This window comes from Electrona antarctica (genome assembly GCF_951216825.1).
Source record: "Electrona antarctica genome assembly, chromosome: 6".
In the NCBI taxonomy this organism is placed as follows: Eukaryota; Metazoa; Chordata; class Actinopteri; order Myctophiformes; family Myctophidae; genus Electrona; species Electrona antarctica.
Genome location: NC_136811.1, coordinates 28,053,505 through 28,070,540, shown reverse-complemented (window position 1 = coordinate 28,070,540; position 17,036 = coordinate 28,053,505). Strand labels below are relative to the sequence as shown.

Genomic DNA, 17,036 nt, shown 5'->3' with positions numbered 1-17,036 from the left:
GTAAGATGAACCTAAATAGGTTTGAATGGGGTTTCTAGGTGTAAGTATGTAGGACTAGTAGCATGCCAAAGTTTGTGCTATTGCCATTGAGAATGCATTGGGTGTTTAAGTTAAGCAGTAACAAAAAGCATGGCATACATCACATAAAAAGTAGTTATCATGAAACATGCGCAAGCTAAGAAATATGTAACAGTGGAGTATCTATATCATGAATATATATATATAAACTATACATACTATACTATATTATAGGCCTATACTATACATACTGATGTAGCCTACTATAAAGTGCTATGACTACATAAAATGCAAAATGCAATTTTGTGAAACAAAACAAATACTAGGATAATGCTGCTAAATGCCTAAATTGTATAATGCAAGTTTTTAGTACAGCTGCATTGTTGGTGAATTTGACGTTGTTCAAATACCTCTAATTGGCTTCGGCGTGGTTAGAGACAGGTTTGAGCGCGTCGGAATGGCAGTGCTTCGGAGTGGCAGGCTTCGGAACTCTGCAATCGATGTTTGAATGGGTGAATGTATGTAAAGCGCTTTGGAGTAAAGCACTATATAAATGAACCATTTATTGTGATTTGAGGTGGCCGTCCAAGACTATAAAAGTAAGCTAGGGTGGGTGATGAAATAATAACTAAGTCACTCCCCAAACCCTCAGATAACAAACGTCGATAATGGACGCCCATGTTGAAGTACGGCTCTATTCTTTCATTATCATACAACTGCAGCTTCAAGGAATTTCATTTGAGATTTAAAACAAACAAAAAAATCTGTTACTACCATGCTTATAATGCAGGAACAGTCAAAGATACATTACTGAAACATACCACTGGAGTGCAGCATTTACACTGTATTCCTTTTGTGCGAGCACACACACACACACACACACACACACACACACACACACACACACACACACACACACACACACACACACACACACACACACACACACACACACACACACACACACACACACACACACACACACATACACACACACACACACACACAGGATGACTTGTCTGGCAGCTCCAGGCAAAGCTGGTATTGGTACAACAGGTGTACAATACTCTGTAATTATCTGATCTAGCATCCTTTGTTGTTTACCAGTTGAGCCAGGGTTTCCTCCCCATTGCTCTGACAGGCTGTGATCGAGTGACTGGGAGTATAGAAGCTGTCATTCAGCCTCAGAGCACTGAATGAAGAAATTGCTAGCTTGTTTGGCACACAAATACTTATCCATATGAACCCTAGTAGATTCCCTATGGGCTTATCATAAAAGGCTCATATTCTGTGACAAACATTGGTGAAAATAAAAATACAAGGTTACAGTGTGAGCTTGTATGTTATATTGCTAACAAACAGGGTATGAACGGAAATTAAAGAGACATAGTCCATACTCTGAGTCAGAATCAAATGCAATAATGTCTGTTTTCTGAAGATTACTGTTGAGGGTGTATAGGCTACTTATTGAGGATGCATTGTTCATTAAAATTCTTCCATAAAACACTGAAACTTGTCTTTATAAGGACACCTTTGCATCATCATATTCATCATCATACTATATCCACTGGCTTTGCTCATTGCAAGTGCTGAAAAATAAGTGATTTTAGGGGTCCATGGAGGACCATGATGTAAACAAGTCTTAGTGCTTTTTCTGGTTTTATCTTCTTTTCATCCTCTATTTTCAATCAATCAATCCATAATTAGCCCAGCAAGCCAAATGACGTCATGATGACATTATGATGACATCCTCCGGTGACGTTCAGGACTAGGCCAGATCACAGCTAGCGCATATGTGGATGAAAGTTACGTCATTTCCAGGACGTCTTCACCAGTTCACCAATAATATAGCTTATTCTGGGACAGATCTGACTAATTATGATATGACGTAAATTGATCTGGCCTCGATCGGACTCTCTCTGATTCATCCAGGGATGTCCGTCTTAGTGGGCAGAATTTATGTTGGTTGAAATCAGGTGATATTCTGGGCCAGATGTGACTATAGTCTTGGTTTGACTTTATTTGGCCCCAATAGAGATGTCACTAATTTGTCCAGGTCCTGACCGTGCTTGCTGGGAGGCCTATAAGCTGCTGATTCTATCAAATGTTTCAATCTGCTGTTGCAGATTGCAGATTTTGAAGAGGAAGCCTAGTAGACATCCCCTGTGATGCAATAGATGGAGATGGACAAAGCTTTAATGGGAAACTGTTTACTCTGTAACAGACCTGCACCAGCTGCTCGGTTCACATTAATGTGCACATTCAAAAGCCTTCAACACATACACAGTACACACAATGTTTACATAAGTGGTAATGAGATAATGTGTCACCCACCCACACGCATGCACAGAGAGAGAGAGAGAGAGAGAGATAGAGACACACACACACACACCCTTTGTGAGGACTTGGGTAGCCTGAGGTGAAGAAAAGCATTTAGGTCCACATCATTAGGTTCCTTTTAGTAGCCAGAGGGATTTCCACCTATTTATTATTACCTCATCAACAATGTAATCTCTCTTTTCTGTCAGTCTGTTTGCTTGCAGGATATCTCAATCCCTGTTGATATGGTGAGAAGTTCTGTGCATTTTTGTGATGGGTCACACCCTCTGGGGAAGCTGTGTAAGTTTCATCAGTACTTCAGCTTGTGACTGCAACTTGTTCCTGTTCGCAGATGACTCGGCACTGCTAGTCTCGGACAGGAACAAACTGCAGGTTGAAAAGGCCCTCAGCTCTGAACTCGGTAGAATCGGCACCTGGCTCGCTGATAACAAACTATCTTTACACCTGGGAAAAACTGAATCCATTCTCTTTGGCTCTAATAGTAATCTCAGCAAGGCAAATGGCTTCTTGGTTAGTGTGGGTGACAATGTTATCACACGTAAGGATGAAATTACCTACCTAGGTTCCATCCTGGAGGCTAATCTTTCCGGTGATAAAATGGCCACCAACGTAATCAAAAAGGTCAACCAAAGAACAAGATTCCTTTACAGGACCTCCTCACTGGTCAACAAAAACACCTTGAAGACCTTAACAGGAGCCCTTGTACAAGGTTTCTTTGACTATGCATGCACCTCCTGGTACCACAGCACCTCAAAGGCCCTTAAAACTAGGCTCCAGACTTCCCAAAACAAACTGGTCAGGCTCCTACTTGGCCTCGCCCCCCGAACCCACCTCACCCCTGCCCACTTCGACAGGCTGGAATGGCTTAGGGTCGACGACAGAGTACAGCATCTTGCAATGGGTCTGGTCCACAAGATTTGGTACACCACCAAGATACACATGTACCTGTCTAGATACTTCCTTAATGTTAACGAAGTCCACACCCACACCAGAGGGAGTGCACCGAACCATGTACAACCCAGATTCGGCACAAACAAGGGACTAAATTATTTTCGCTCCTATGCCACCAAAATGTGGAACGCCCTACCAACAGTCATTAAGACTTGTGAATCCCTTGACTCCTTCAAAACCGCTCTCAAAGGGCACCTACGGATGGCTGCAATTCGAAACTGGCCCCCGTAAAATCTGAATCCCCCCCCACCGCCCCCCCCCCCCCTTTCCCTCACTGTATGTTTATTTTCCCTTTTTACCTCCATTATGATGAATTCCTGTTCTGTTCTTTGTCTATATAGAAGTGTCTATTTGTACGTCTCTAAATGTTTTGATGAATTGAACATGGTGGACCCTGTTGGAAACAAGTGTAATGCTTAATTGGGTCGTCCACTCACAGTTAACAGCCTTTGTATTGAGTTTGTGCTCGAAATGTACTGTAATTCTGCAAACTGTTAATAAATATTTCAATCAATCAATCAATCAATCAATCACTTCCTTTACTTGGCCCAGTTGTCCATCTATCTATATACAATTAAGCTGGCCAGTGGGTCGAGTTGGCGACGGAAGAGGACAGGGGCGACCAAAGTCACTTGACTGACTTTACCTCTGCGTTTTCAACCGAGCTTCTGCAGTTTCCGTTTCCGTTCTGCAGTTTCTGTTTCCGGTCGCGGCTCTTTCCGTTTTTGAAATCGGCCATTACACCTACCTTAGAGTATATATACTCTAAGGTAGGGACTGTGGGAAGAGTTATAAGTGCTCAAAATATTTAAAGAGACATATGCGCATCCATACTTGAGTATTACTGCTGAGACCAATGTGGCAATAATATTAATGATTCAGGAACATTATTGGAGAGAAGCCTTATGGCTGTGGCAGTCTTTTTTCTTTTTCTTTTTTTAATGTTCTGTTTATTAATTTTTTGTTTGTAAATTGAGAAATACAAACGTAAACACACACAACACACAAATTCCAAATCAAGACAACCAAAGAATATCCAAAACAAAACCAAAAAAAAATATATATATAGAGTATACTCTAAGCATTACACTCACTCCCTCCGTCTTAAACGTGTGTATCAAAATGACGGAGTGGTTACAGGTAGCCTGGGCAGCATTCCATTTCGGGTTTATGATTCGGTCGGGAGCGGATGGTAACTTTCGTCATGTTGTAGTCAATGTTTTGTAGTCATCTGACAGGATACCACAAGACGGAATCAGTACTATGAATGGCGGAATTCTTATTCCGCCTTGTGGTTTCCTGCCAGATGACTACAAAACAAGACTACAACAAAATAAATTACCATCCGCTCCAGACCTGATTTTGGAACACAGAACAGGCTTTCCTCCGAGGTGGAAAGCCTGGTGACACGAGGTTAGGTTACAGGTGCATGATTGGTTCCATTTGTACACTGAAATCTGTAGGCCTACGGGGCCATTTGGAACCCACTCAAGGACACTTTGAGACCCACTCAAGTGTTGGACAACTGTGCACCACTGTGCAATACCCCTACTTTAAATTAACTCATTATAAAAGTGAAAGGTTATTTTAGATATCATGCATTTGCCATACTGCAGAAAGACAAATATGCAAGGCACTCGTCAGTTGTCACTAATGCTTTTTAATTTATCAACAGTGTCATATTTACAGAGCCCAGAGTGGATATTGACAAACATCATATTGTACTTCAGCTGTGTCCCAGAGATGCAGTCAAGTTTCCAAAGGTCTGATTGAACATATTCACACAGCTGTTATTTAGCTTAAATCATAGTTGGTTGTGGGAAGTTGGGAACCCCCACCCACAGTATGATATAAGAGCAAAATGGTGAATATGGCCAGCGTTACTTCAATGGTAATATTTTAGTTACACCAGTACACTTGCAAATGTAAATCTAGGATAAGGAAATTCATTCCTCTCAGTAGTTTATTTTCCTGCTTAGAACATGCACAAGAAAATCACCTGTTTTATAGTCATACTTTACGTGTAAAGAAATGTACAGTCAATACTAGTCTTTTGGGAAGTGAGTCTCAACATAACCAAACCCAAAAAAAGGGATTTAAATTCTAAGGTTATTATTTAATGTTGTGTACATACTACAATCATTTGTATAAATTATTTTCAACAGCCAGTATTAACTGCGAGCCAATACAGTAATTATAAGTCACAAAACTACAGTATCCTTCCAAACAAAAGCTTTTCAAACACTGTGTAGAAGTTTTATTACAGTGAGATACATTTCTGTAACTAAGGCTTAGGCTTGACTCCCAAGCACAGGGCTAGCTCATTTTTCTGGATCTTTCCATCTTTGTTGACATCACAATGACCCAGCAGAACTTTACGCAGCTTGTCCAACTCGGGACCTGTGATACTGGGCTGGGGGAGCGAGAGAGAGAGATAGTTTTTTGTGTGCTGAATATTTCCAGTAAAGTTTTTTAAATGAAGCTGGTGTCAGAGGGTAGATTAAGTATAGCAGCAAACATAAATACAAATAATTACCAAACATTGAATTAACTTAACCCTATACTTCGTCCCCCAGGGGTCCATATGCCCTTTTTGCCCTCTATACCAGTGTTTCTCAAACTTTTTCATCATGACAAGGACCCCTAAATTGATATACATTTGGCTATCTGAAAATGTTTGTGCGAGGGACCCCCAGAAGAGAAGATTTATGTTTTTAAAAAAATGATAAGATTATTAAGAAATAGCAATAGCAAACTTATGAATGGATAAAGTGGTTAAAATGATTGCGATGCTATATTAACACATCTTGCTGTTAATATACTGTAGACCCCATGCACACAATGTCCTTCAGTGCTATACTCTGAGTCATACAGTAGTACTGTATGACTAGAGTATATAGTAGAATGGTGAAGTGGACAGCTCTGCTGTCAGACAGGGTGTCAGACAGTGGCCTTGTGGTTAGAGTGTCTAACATGAAACTGGGAGGTTGGGGGTTTGAGCCCTAAAATACATTGACAGCAGGTAAGAATGAATAATATAGTAATACTGTACCCTGGCCAACTCCATCATGTCTTTTACGAAGCCATCCACCTCAGGACCCTCCAGCGCTCCCGTTTTACTCTGAGAAAAGAAAGAATATACATTTCTTTTACTGCTTAAACCTCATCATCTAAGTCAGATGTTTTAATATGAATGATCCTCTTGGGGGTTAAATGTTTCAAAGCAGATTTATACCAGTGCAACGCTACTCCATTACTTGCTCAGTGAGATAAGATACATTCGGTCTGTATTTTCGAACGGTTAGTAACACCAGTAGCTGTGCGCTTTAGAAGGCAATATGACAACAATAATGATACAGGATACCGTGAGTCTTCATCAGAAACAACCGATTTAGGCATTTAGTATGGAGGTGCTAGTTGAATTAATATGAGGATATTATCTCCAAGAGAGGCATGACCATCTAAATGGCACTTTCATTACATTTAATATGCAATAAAGGAAGCCATTGTCCAGACAGTTTCCTTTGTGGCCCGACTCATTTGTGCACAAGCATATACAAAACCAGGCAAATGCAGGCAAGCACTGAAAATAATTAGAATGCGGTCTTACTTTTGGACATTGTAATAAACAAACGTATTCACACCTGGGAGCTACATGTACAGTACAAATATAGTAATGTTACCCATGGGCTTTTCAATAGGAGAGAACGGGAGTGCTTCGCTGCAGCTCTAATACAAAGGATAGCTCTGCTTCTAAAAACATTGACAGATTTGGAAATGAAAACTCATGGAAACTCATGAGATGGAACAATTTGGGAATCAATTCCTTGTACCAAAATCACTTTCAGGAAATACATAGTGGAGATCGATCCACTTAGTGGCAGTAGCTCAGGAGGTAGCATGACCGTCTGGGAATCAAAAGCTCCCTGGTTCAATCCTCGGCTCCTCCAGACTTTGTCGCCTGGTCAAATGCCCCTGAGCAAGACACTTGACTTCCAACTGCTTCCCTGTGAACTCACTTTGACCAATCCACTGCTGGCTCAAAGCAAAGAATTAACCTCCCCTTGGGGATCACTAGTACAAATCCTCCTTGTTATATCACATTTTCACGTTTACCTCCAAGTGCTATACTTACAACATCATAGTGAGCAAAGATCTTCTCAAAGTCTCTCTTCCTCTCCTCTTTACTACCAGCCTTGAGGAGTAGTCAAAAACAAGAGTAGGAGAGGGAAATTAGAAGAGGAAAGAATGTTCAAGAGGAGAAATGTCAAAATGTCAAGGAAATATATTTCACATTTTCTATAGGAAAAAATACTTGTAAAAGTTCAACATAATTCTATGATTTAACAATTAAGTCATCTCCAAAAACTATATGATATGAGATCAGTACTTACATCCATTTGGAATTGAAGCATGAAATTCTCTGGTAGAGCTAATATTCTAATGGAGGACAAATACACACAGTAACATATCTTCATGATGCACATATGGATGGAGAAGCTGTAAACTCAAAAAACCTGGCTGCCTTCCGTTTGGGGTAGTTTACTTTCATGTGTACATTTGTCAGATTCATTAATTATCATCTACATTACTCAGAACACAATGTCACTTTATTATGAAATATACAAATACCAAATCTCTTTATGGAAGATGACTAATGGGAGAAAAAGAAATACCTGGCCATGTCATCCAAATCCAAGCGACCATCCTTGCTTTTGTCAAAGATTTTCATCTGCAAGAATGGGATATGTTGAATAGTTGATAGAAATACAATGTGAATCAGTCAGAGATGAGAAAGTAATAAGTGAGGTCTCTATGTGCATGCGTGCATGTGATAAGTAGTAACGAGGTGGTACACAACAGTGAGTAAGGACAACCGAGTCTTGGAAAAAGTGATAGTAAGAATAGTAAGAATGTGTTCTGTGTCAGCAAGTATTATAAATGACATCGTTCATATAATTTGTTGATTGAACCTTGTCTGTGGTGTGCGTACATAGCATTGTCATACGCATTGTAAATAACACTGGGCTAAAGGGCTGTAAGATGTCTGGCTACAAGAGGCAATCAATTGTATGATCTAGTCCATTAGAAGCTGCTGAGAGGTACATGTCTGCATTAAGTTGATGATGCTATGATTTATCCTTGCAGTGAGGAGTGTAGTCACTATAGGAGCGTAGTAACTGTGTATATATATATATATATATATATATATATATATATATATATATGGTAATAAATCAATTATATATTATATAACAGGGTCTAACACTGTGGCTTCTATGATGTCAGAAATCTCCATATTTATAAGCAAAGTTTCAGCCCAATCCAGTATTCAATTTAAGTTCTAAAAAGTAAATACAAATATATTTAAGAGAATGTTTTGGAGAATTTAAGAAGAAAAATACATAAGATTTTAACCAATGAGTGAACCCCATCACTCATTGCCATCGCCAACTCGGACCTTCTCATCTGGCATCACGGACATGAATTAAATCCCAACCAATGGACTCAACAAACTGACATCAATTCTCTCTTAAAATCATGGACAATGGCTCAGAGAAGTTACTTCGGAAACCGCTTGGACAATTGGACTATTTTCTATATAAATTAATATGTAATGTATTTCCGAATGCAACACATTTATTGTAAAATCCACTTATCTACAAGTAAATTCCCTAAAACCTTATTTACTCGGTTGTCCTCGTTCCTGCGTCTTTCTAAAGTTACTATATCTGGTCTTTCTATTTTTGGGGGTTTTCCTATGGTTCAAAAAAGGTTCTTCAATCCATTTCCTGGATGCTATTTTAAGGTGGCTGTCTTGGTAACTTCAGGATTTAAAGGGCAATTCACTAATTTTTAAGGTAAAGATATGACTTCTTTCATTCATTTGGACACATCTAAATCTCTCTCAAAAGGTTTTATCTTGGTGTCTTAAAGTGACAGCACTAGATTTGGGTTTAACTCCTTTATGGTCTCATACTTACAGTCCTTTATAACTATTAGGTAACTATTACCAACATCCCACGCTCATGTTGCCACATATACTATAGCTGTAAACAAGCTTTACTGTACAGGTATGTGCATACCAAGCATGCATGAGCACACAGAAAAGTGAGTACAGTGTTACTTTTGAGAGTGTAGAAATGGACCCATACGGGTAAACTATTACCATGGCATCAGTGTACTCATCCAGTTTGTCAGAGGATACTTCCTGTTGCTGAAACAGGTCTGTCAGAAAAGACTGAGAGAAGAGATAGAGTTCATGTAGATTAAGAATCGAGTAGCCCAAACATAATACTTTTACATTGGTACGGGGTATAAAATGTGGAATCTTTATTCTAGTGTGGCATTATGGCAGTCTAACATGCCTTTGTGCATGTATTTTGGACATCAAACCAGGGACACGTCTATTTGGGGATGCGGACAAAATTCTCCAATTTGATTTTACTGCAGTTTTATAAGATTTAGTTCAAGGTTAGCCTCTGTTAGGGTTAAGGGCTAGCTCAGTAAGGCATGGCTTAAGCAATGAATGAAAGTAAGTCAGTGAAAACGCTTGCAACCAACATGGTTTTATATTTGTGTGTGTGCTTAAAACCTTACCTTCAGCTCCTGAGCTGATATATAGCCGCTGCAGTCAATGTCGTACTTCCTCCATATCTATGGTCAGCAGGAGAGGATAAACAATAAGTGACCATGTTCACATTCAACAGTATGGATTCAATGTGTATGCTGGTGGGATTTTTCATTAGATGTGGCAAAACTGCATTTACTGCATTCAAGAAAACTCAGAAGGTGAGAGACTCACAAATTCGTCTCACAATGCATCGCAACACAGTGAGCTTGTAGATTGGCTATTGTTTAAACTTTAAACCTTTCAATAGGGCTTAGTTGCCTAAGTTGAAGTGAGTAGACAATGAAGAGCTTGAATTGAGATACTGAAAACTGTATGCGCTGTAATTGCCAGAACTGTCCTGAAGTTCCCAGCTGTTTTGCAAAACATGCCCTTTTCATTTAAATGATGATTGCAACATGATGTCAAGGTAATCTCCAGTGCTTTGGTGAACAAGGAAGCAGCAACAGAGAGAATGTCAGCACTGTTGCATGACAAGTTGGACTGTCTGGGCAGGAAGAGTTGAGAGTGGAAAGATCATTGTTGATCAAATTATCTTGTGTTGTGTGGAGGCAGATAAGATGCTATACTAAATTCTTAGATATTGCTTGAATGATTGTACAGTTGAACAACTGTTTAATTTCAATCTGTCACCAGGCTTCTAGTTCAATATTTGTGCAACTTAAACTGATAAACCATTTAACTGATTTAAACATATGAAGACAAAAACAAATATAATAGCATGTGCCATAGATTTGAAGGTCTTCCGTAATTTTGTCATTTATCTCTTTTTTTAAATCAGTTTTTCTACCATACCAGGCATGGAGTGAAAAACTGGACTTGGACTTTCCAATCCGCCCTGAGGTAAACCACCTTCAACCACTGCAGATATGCTACTTATTTCAGATATATCGACGATATATATTGCGATACCTTTGCCTTTTTGCGATACTGATACTTGGACATGTTCATACCTCGATAACAATACGATAACGATATATTGTGCAGCCTTCTCTAAAGCCCACACCAATGCAACTTGTCGCAACTCCTAGTTTTAAGGTCAAACGCACCAATGCAACTGCCATTGTATTGGGGATAATGGTTGCATGTTGCAAGGAGTTGCATGTGGTGTGGGCATAAAGGTGGTCTTAATGGTTTAAGATAACATTTTATTTATAATAATATATGATTGCAGCTTTAAATTAAATAAATCCAGTTCATACGAGATAATGGTTTAAGTTGAGTTTAAGGTTATGGTCCGTAGCTTTGTAACTTTGACCTCTCACCTTCATGAAGTCGACACTATTGTTCAGAGGAGCCTCTCTACGGAAGATTAAGAGGAAGTTCTCATCCGCAGGAAGGATCATGTTGGCAAACTTGACAGGTGTGAGGGAAGGAATAAGAACCGTCAACAGTGGTTGGTTAATATTTATTTGTTATACATTTGTTTGATCATTATAACTTCACAGTAGTGTAAATGGTATCACAGTAGGATAATAAGGTAATGGGATTTACAGTGAAGTGTTGAGTTCAGGAAAACGGTGTACGAAAACTGTGTACACAAAAAAGAAAATGTGAGCGTGTATAATACATAAACCATTGACCACATGCTACAGCTGTTTGTGTGTGCATGCACGCATGTGAACGTGTCTCAGAGGGAATAGAGGACAAACAGGGAATGAGGGTATCATAAAATGTGTCTGAGCGGTCCAGGTACCTAGGCCGGTAATCCATTCCAACCTGACAGCGAGTCGCGGGTTCGAGTCCTGAGCCCGACGACCTTTGCTGTGTGTGTCTCTCCCCCCCCCCCCCCCCCCCCCATCTCTCTCCCCCTTCCTGTCAAGCTACTGTAACCTATCAATAAAGGAGGAAAAAAAGCCAAAAAATGTGTCCATCTGTCCACAGTGCAGTAAAGTGAATTTACATTCTACTGTATGTTCTTCTCCTTGTAGATTAGACATAGCATGTAGACATGGCATAGAACTATTTGAGTCAATATATTTGCAGGATATGCAGCATGTTGTAAGCCAGTGTTCCATAAGGTACAAACATCAGCTCTTTTCTTGGCATGACTCAACATGTCCTCAGCTGCATCCCCCACAAACTCTCCGTAGTTAATCATATTGGCCGTGCATTAGCAGATTAAACTGGACTGCAACCAATGAGCACACTAGAATACCAATGAACATTGCTGCAGAACATTACAGTAGTAGATCACAGTGCAATGCAGCAGCAGCCATGCCAAATGCTAAGTATATAAGACCATGATGCCAAGAAATATGTTTCTTGCCATCATTCACATAAACACAATTTGAAAGAACTTCCCAGTTAGAAAGGAGAGCCAATAATCCAAAATGTCCTGACAGTTGTACAAAAGTCTAACTTTACTATAATTTAATTAATGCAACTGTTACGACCCCCTGTCTAGGGTAAGGGTAGATAACATAATGGAGGAGACTGTTACGACCCCCTGTCTAGGGTAAGGGTAGATAACATAATGGAGGAGACAGTTTTCAAAAATGTAATTCAAATACATCGATACTTGATAGACTTGGTATTCTAGTAAAGGCAAGCGTGACTAATTATAACAATACATTCATTACAAATTACAAAAAGTATCCATTATGTACTTGTGCTTTCAGTTCAGTATTGCCATGCCTAAATCATTATCCAAATGTAACCGTGTGTTATGTGTCATACTAACTGAAGCCTCTCAGGGTAACAGCTCTGTTGAGACATCATACTCCTCACACAGGATACTGTGGTTTGCAGAAAAGCCTGATCATGTCCGTCTGATCAATGCCGCATTGAGAGCTTCAGCTGTGCTGGGCGTGGCAAGTTCAAGTGAAAGTGAAAGTGGCCAAGCTTTTACCGCATTAGGCCACTATTTCATCAAACTATAGCACTTACGAGCAGACATTCATTGCTTTTCAAAACATTTATTGATTTTCCACCACTGGAACTATAATGTATTGCATTAATAGTCTGGCCTAAGTAATTCGATGCCATTAAAGGGGTATATTCAGCCAAGAGCTGACTCACATTCATTTCAGTTTAAAAGTGCAATATCATGTCCTTAGACAGTTAGACAGCTTTGGTGCAGCAGGTGGACAGAATCCCTGACTGAATTTTGCAGCAGACAAGATTACGTCATGTCCTCATCATCATGTTAGTACTTATAGTAGTATGTTACTTCAAGATTCAATAATGCATTATCTGGAAAGGTCCAACCAATGAACAGTTCTGTTGCATGCATTTAACTGAATGACCCAAGTATCACTAGTGTGTTCAGGTTTCTTCACCTTGGCTATCTTAATTACATTATGATTTAAAGTTCTGTGACTAAACCCATAGAGAGACAAAGACAGAAATAGCAAGAGACCTTTTATTGACAATAGACTGAATAGAGTTAGTATAACATACACATTGCACTATACCTCCTGAATCTGTAATTTGCCGTCAGCAGTAACGTCATAGGCTGCCATGAACCTCTGCTTCAGTCTCTGGACCCTCTCTTCTGTTATCTTCTCCTTTGTCATAGAATAGATAAACATTTTTTTTATTAATATTATGAGTTTTTGTTTTAAATAATAATAAACACCTAAACAAATTGAAATCACATTTAACCAGATGTTCTATGACATACTCAATATGCAGGATACAAGTGGAAGTGCAGATGCAACCAGCTGTATGAAAACCCTGCTAAGATACAAAATCTTCAAATAAAACAGCCAAGGGGAGTTCAGCAACAACACTCTATAATGGACACAGACAGAACTGTGTGCACGGGAAGGCTAAAAACTCTCTCAAAGTAAGTTACATCAACAACACTGGCTTGAGGTCAACTGAAACAGAGGAGTATATAAAGAGAGTGAAGACAAAATGTGATTGGCTGGTCACAAGAAGAACTAATGAGGGACAGCCTAGTCGCCATAGAGTTATGGGGACAGGTGAGAAAAACGAGTGGCCGGATTTCATTGGCTGAGGGGAAACAATTAGTAACTAGAAAAAGTGCCCTTCTGGGCACAGGTCTCCACCAGGAGGATAGGAGTGTGTGTGTGTGATGTTTGCAAAATGTTTAGGAGCAATATAAACGTGTGTGTGTGTGTGTGTGTGTGTGTGTGTGTGTGTGTGTGTGTGTGTGTGTGTGTGTGTGTGTGTGTGTGTGTGTGTGTGTGTGTGTGTGTCGCGGCTTGGCCTGTTGTAGCGCCACCATGAGGCTGATTTTAAAACGGTCAAGTGGCATTTCTTCCAAAGCCTAGTGGGAATATGCATGCACAGTTTCATCACAATCGGACACTGCGTTGAGTAGTTGTGGCGATTTGTACAAAACGGGTACAAAGCGGGCTACTCCTGAAAAGGTTAGAAGCCAATCGTAGCCAATGAGGGTGGATTATGAGAAATCAAACAAACCCGTCTTGATCACATGACTATGGAGAGCATGTGTACCGATTTGCGTGAAATTTGGATAAAATCTGAAGGAGTAAAATTAGAAAATGTGTTTTACATATGTCAGCCTCCTGGTGGCGCTATAAAGAGCAGATGTGAAAAATTCCAGGCAAAGGTTTTTCCTTGGCCTCTAGGGAGTTGGCATACTCAAGTTATCCACAGATCCGTGCAGTTAGAGGTAAAAACTTTTTTCGGCCAGTTATAGCGCCACCATGAGGCTGAGTTGAAAATGTTCATGTGGCATTTCTTCATCGGCCTAGTGGGAATGTGCGTGCACAATTTCACGGAAATCACACGATGTGTTCATGATTTGCCATGCCTTCGGCCTGGTGGAGACAATTAAAAACTGGTGATGTGAGTTGTCTATCTACAAGCTTTTGTAGCTCAGCTACACTGCATAATGTTTTGCACAAGTATAGGCTTAACTCTAATCAATCATCTGCTTATTCTTGATTCAATTCATATTACTTTATGTGACATCACAACCTAGATATTACTGATGATAGTTATATTTTATATTTTTTGCATCCACGCTTTAGCTAAAATTTCCATTATAGCTTCATGCCATGTTGCCTTGAAAGCCCCACTATAAGCAAGGCTGCATGCGGAAAATATACTTTCACGTTCCAAATATACATTATCATATCACCGGACTATATGCATTTAACAAACTAGAACGGTGCCTGTGGGGCATTTGGAACGATGCAAGTTGGAAATGCATGCCCCACCCAGATATTATGTCTGTCTCCCTTTTATGCCCATATATGGAGTTCTTTGTAAGGAATGCCCAAATATGGAGTATATGCAGCCAGCTTGTGGAGTTCTGTGTCAGGCATGCCCCAAATATGGAGTGTTGTGAGGTCAGAACAGGCCGGGGCCATGGTCCAGAGCCCGGGCAGAGCCCTTTTTGGGGCGGTTCTGGACAACCGCGGGTCCGACCGACTCGACACCGGGCACTGCACCCCCTGCAGTGGTGTGGAACGCATGTGTCGAATTTGAAGACGGTGGGTTCTCGAGTTACGTGGATTACACACACACAGACAGACATACAGAGACTTGGTGCCTTTATAGATATAGTCACTTATCTAATTTGTGATTTGAAAAAGGAAAAAAATAAAGATTGTTTCATAAACCGGTGTAGGTGATCTTGATCTGTATCATACTACTGTATCATAGTACAGTAAAGAAATATCTGAACTCCTGTTCCACTGTGACTGCAGAGAACAGGGAGTGTCAACCAAGCCTGTGAAATGTATGGTCCTATCCTGGTGTGGCTAATGAAGAGATAAATTAGGTCAATAAAGATAAAGATGTGCACCTGTGGTCACTTGTATCTATAGTAGCCCTTGGCCATTCGTGCCAAATCTGCCAATACACCGTCTTGGCACACAATATTTTTCAGACAGTTGTGTGTGGAAGGGCTGTCTGCCGTGCCTGACAGAAACCAGGACCATAATTGTGTTGTATGTAACATTGTTAATATCACCCCCCACCCATCCAGAGAACTGGACATGATTCGTAAGGCTCGGGCTCAGGCTCAGCTACATCCACTTCAGTTAATTGAATTGAAACCATTGTCTGTGTATAGTGTCTCGTCTAAAACAGAATATATCAGTGTAGAATTTATTTCTACACTGCATTATAACTAATAACAAGTAGCACTTATTCACATTATCAGCATTAAATTGTAAAAAAGGAACACATTTCTGATTAACAGTACATTAAATGTGATTTACCTTGTGATCTACTGTATGATGTGATATATTGAGGAATTACATTGCAGGCTACTACTCCACTTCAGAAGGAGCAACATGCCATAAACAAGTGATTTACAACTGATTAATGTGTAATGTTGTGTTGTGTCATGTTTTTATATTAATTAAACATATAATCCTGCTTACCGGACCCATGATCCGCATCATGTATTGAAAAAAGTCGTCAAGCTCCTTGCCCTCAATGTAGCCATTATCTGCAAAAAAAACCAAAACATATTCACTCACTAATATTGTTTTGGTTGTCTGGTTTATTTATGTAGCCTACTGTATGTATTAAAAAATGATTCTAACTCAGTTCAGGATGCCAAAGTGCTGACTGTGAAAGCTTTTTTGGCACAAGGTCATATCCATTAAATAAGGAATAAGTATTAAAATGAAACATGTTAGTAATAATCAAAACCTCACAACAATGCATCTATATCATGTTTATGTAGCCTACAAATGTTATTTACATGTCATAAACCGTCCTTACCATCTGCATCAAAGTGTTGCCAAATCTCCAAAAAGCCTGCTGCATCCAAGTTTTCAAAAGCACTCTCCATTTCAATAAACAGAAGCCTTACTTTCAGGATAACAATGTTACTCGTCTACAGTATAGATCCACGAGTGCTTACAGTAAGGGCAATGCTGGCAACTGCACTGTCCAGTCAGGTATGTGTTTGAATTGATACATAATGAGCCCTCCCCATTTAGTACATAAAAAGTGTGCGTGTGTGTGCGCGCGTGGGCGTGTGAGAGAGAGAGAGAGAGGAGAGTAGAGCTACTGTCAAATGTCATAGTACTGTTGCCATCTAGTGGCTATTATATTATATTGCAACTGTGTAAGTATTAAGGAAAACATTGCAAAGATGTGGAAAAAAGCGACAATGCCTTTTCAAGCCTGTAAAATTATT

The 17,036-nt window shown here is 39.8% G+C and overlaps 1 protein-coding gene across 1 annotated transcript; it reads right to left on the bottom strand.

Moving 5' to 3' along the window:
* Positions 1 to 5,005: 5,005 nt before the first annotated feature.
* On the bottom strand, positions 5,006 to 16,767 carry LOC306925462 (secretagogin-like). Its single transcript, XM_079504293.1, has 11 exons — positions 16,616 to 16,767; positions 16,270 to 16,337; positions 13,357 to 13,449; positions 11,206 to 11,295; positions 9,910 to 9,966; positions 9,479 to 9,550; positions 7,986 to 8,041; positions 7,704 to 7,749; positions 7,445 to 7,504; positions 6,362 to 6,430; positions 5,006 to 5,722 (listed from the first exon to the last, which is right to left on the bottom strand). The coding sequence occupies exons 1-11, from the start codon at positions 16,683 to 16,685 to the stop codon at positions 5,594 to 5,596; spliced, it is 810 nt and encodes a 269-aa protein (XP_079360419.1). The 5' UTR covers positions 16,686 to 16,767; the 3' UTR covers positions 5,006 to 5,593.
* Between the last annotated feature and the right edge of the window lie 269 nt (positions 16,768 to 17,036).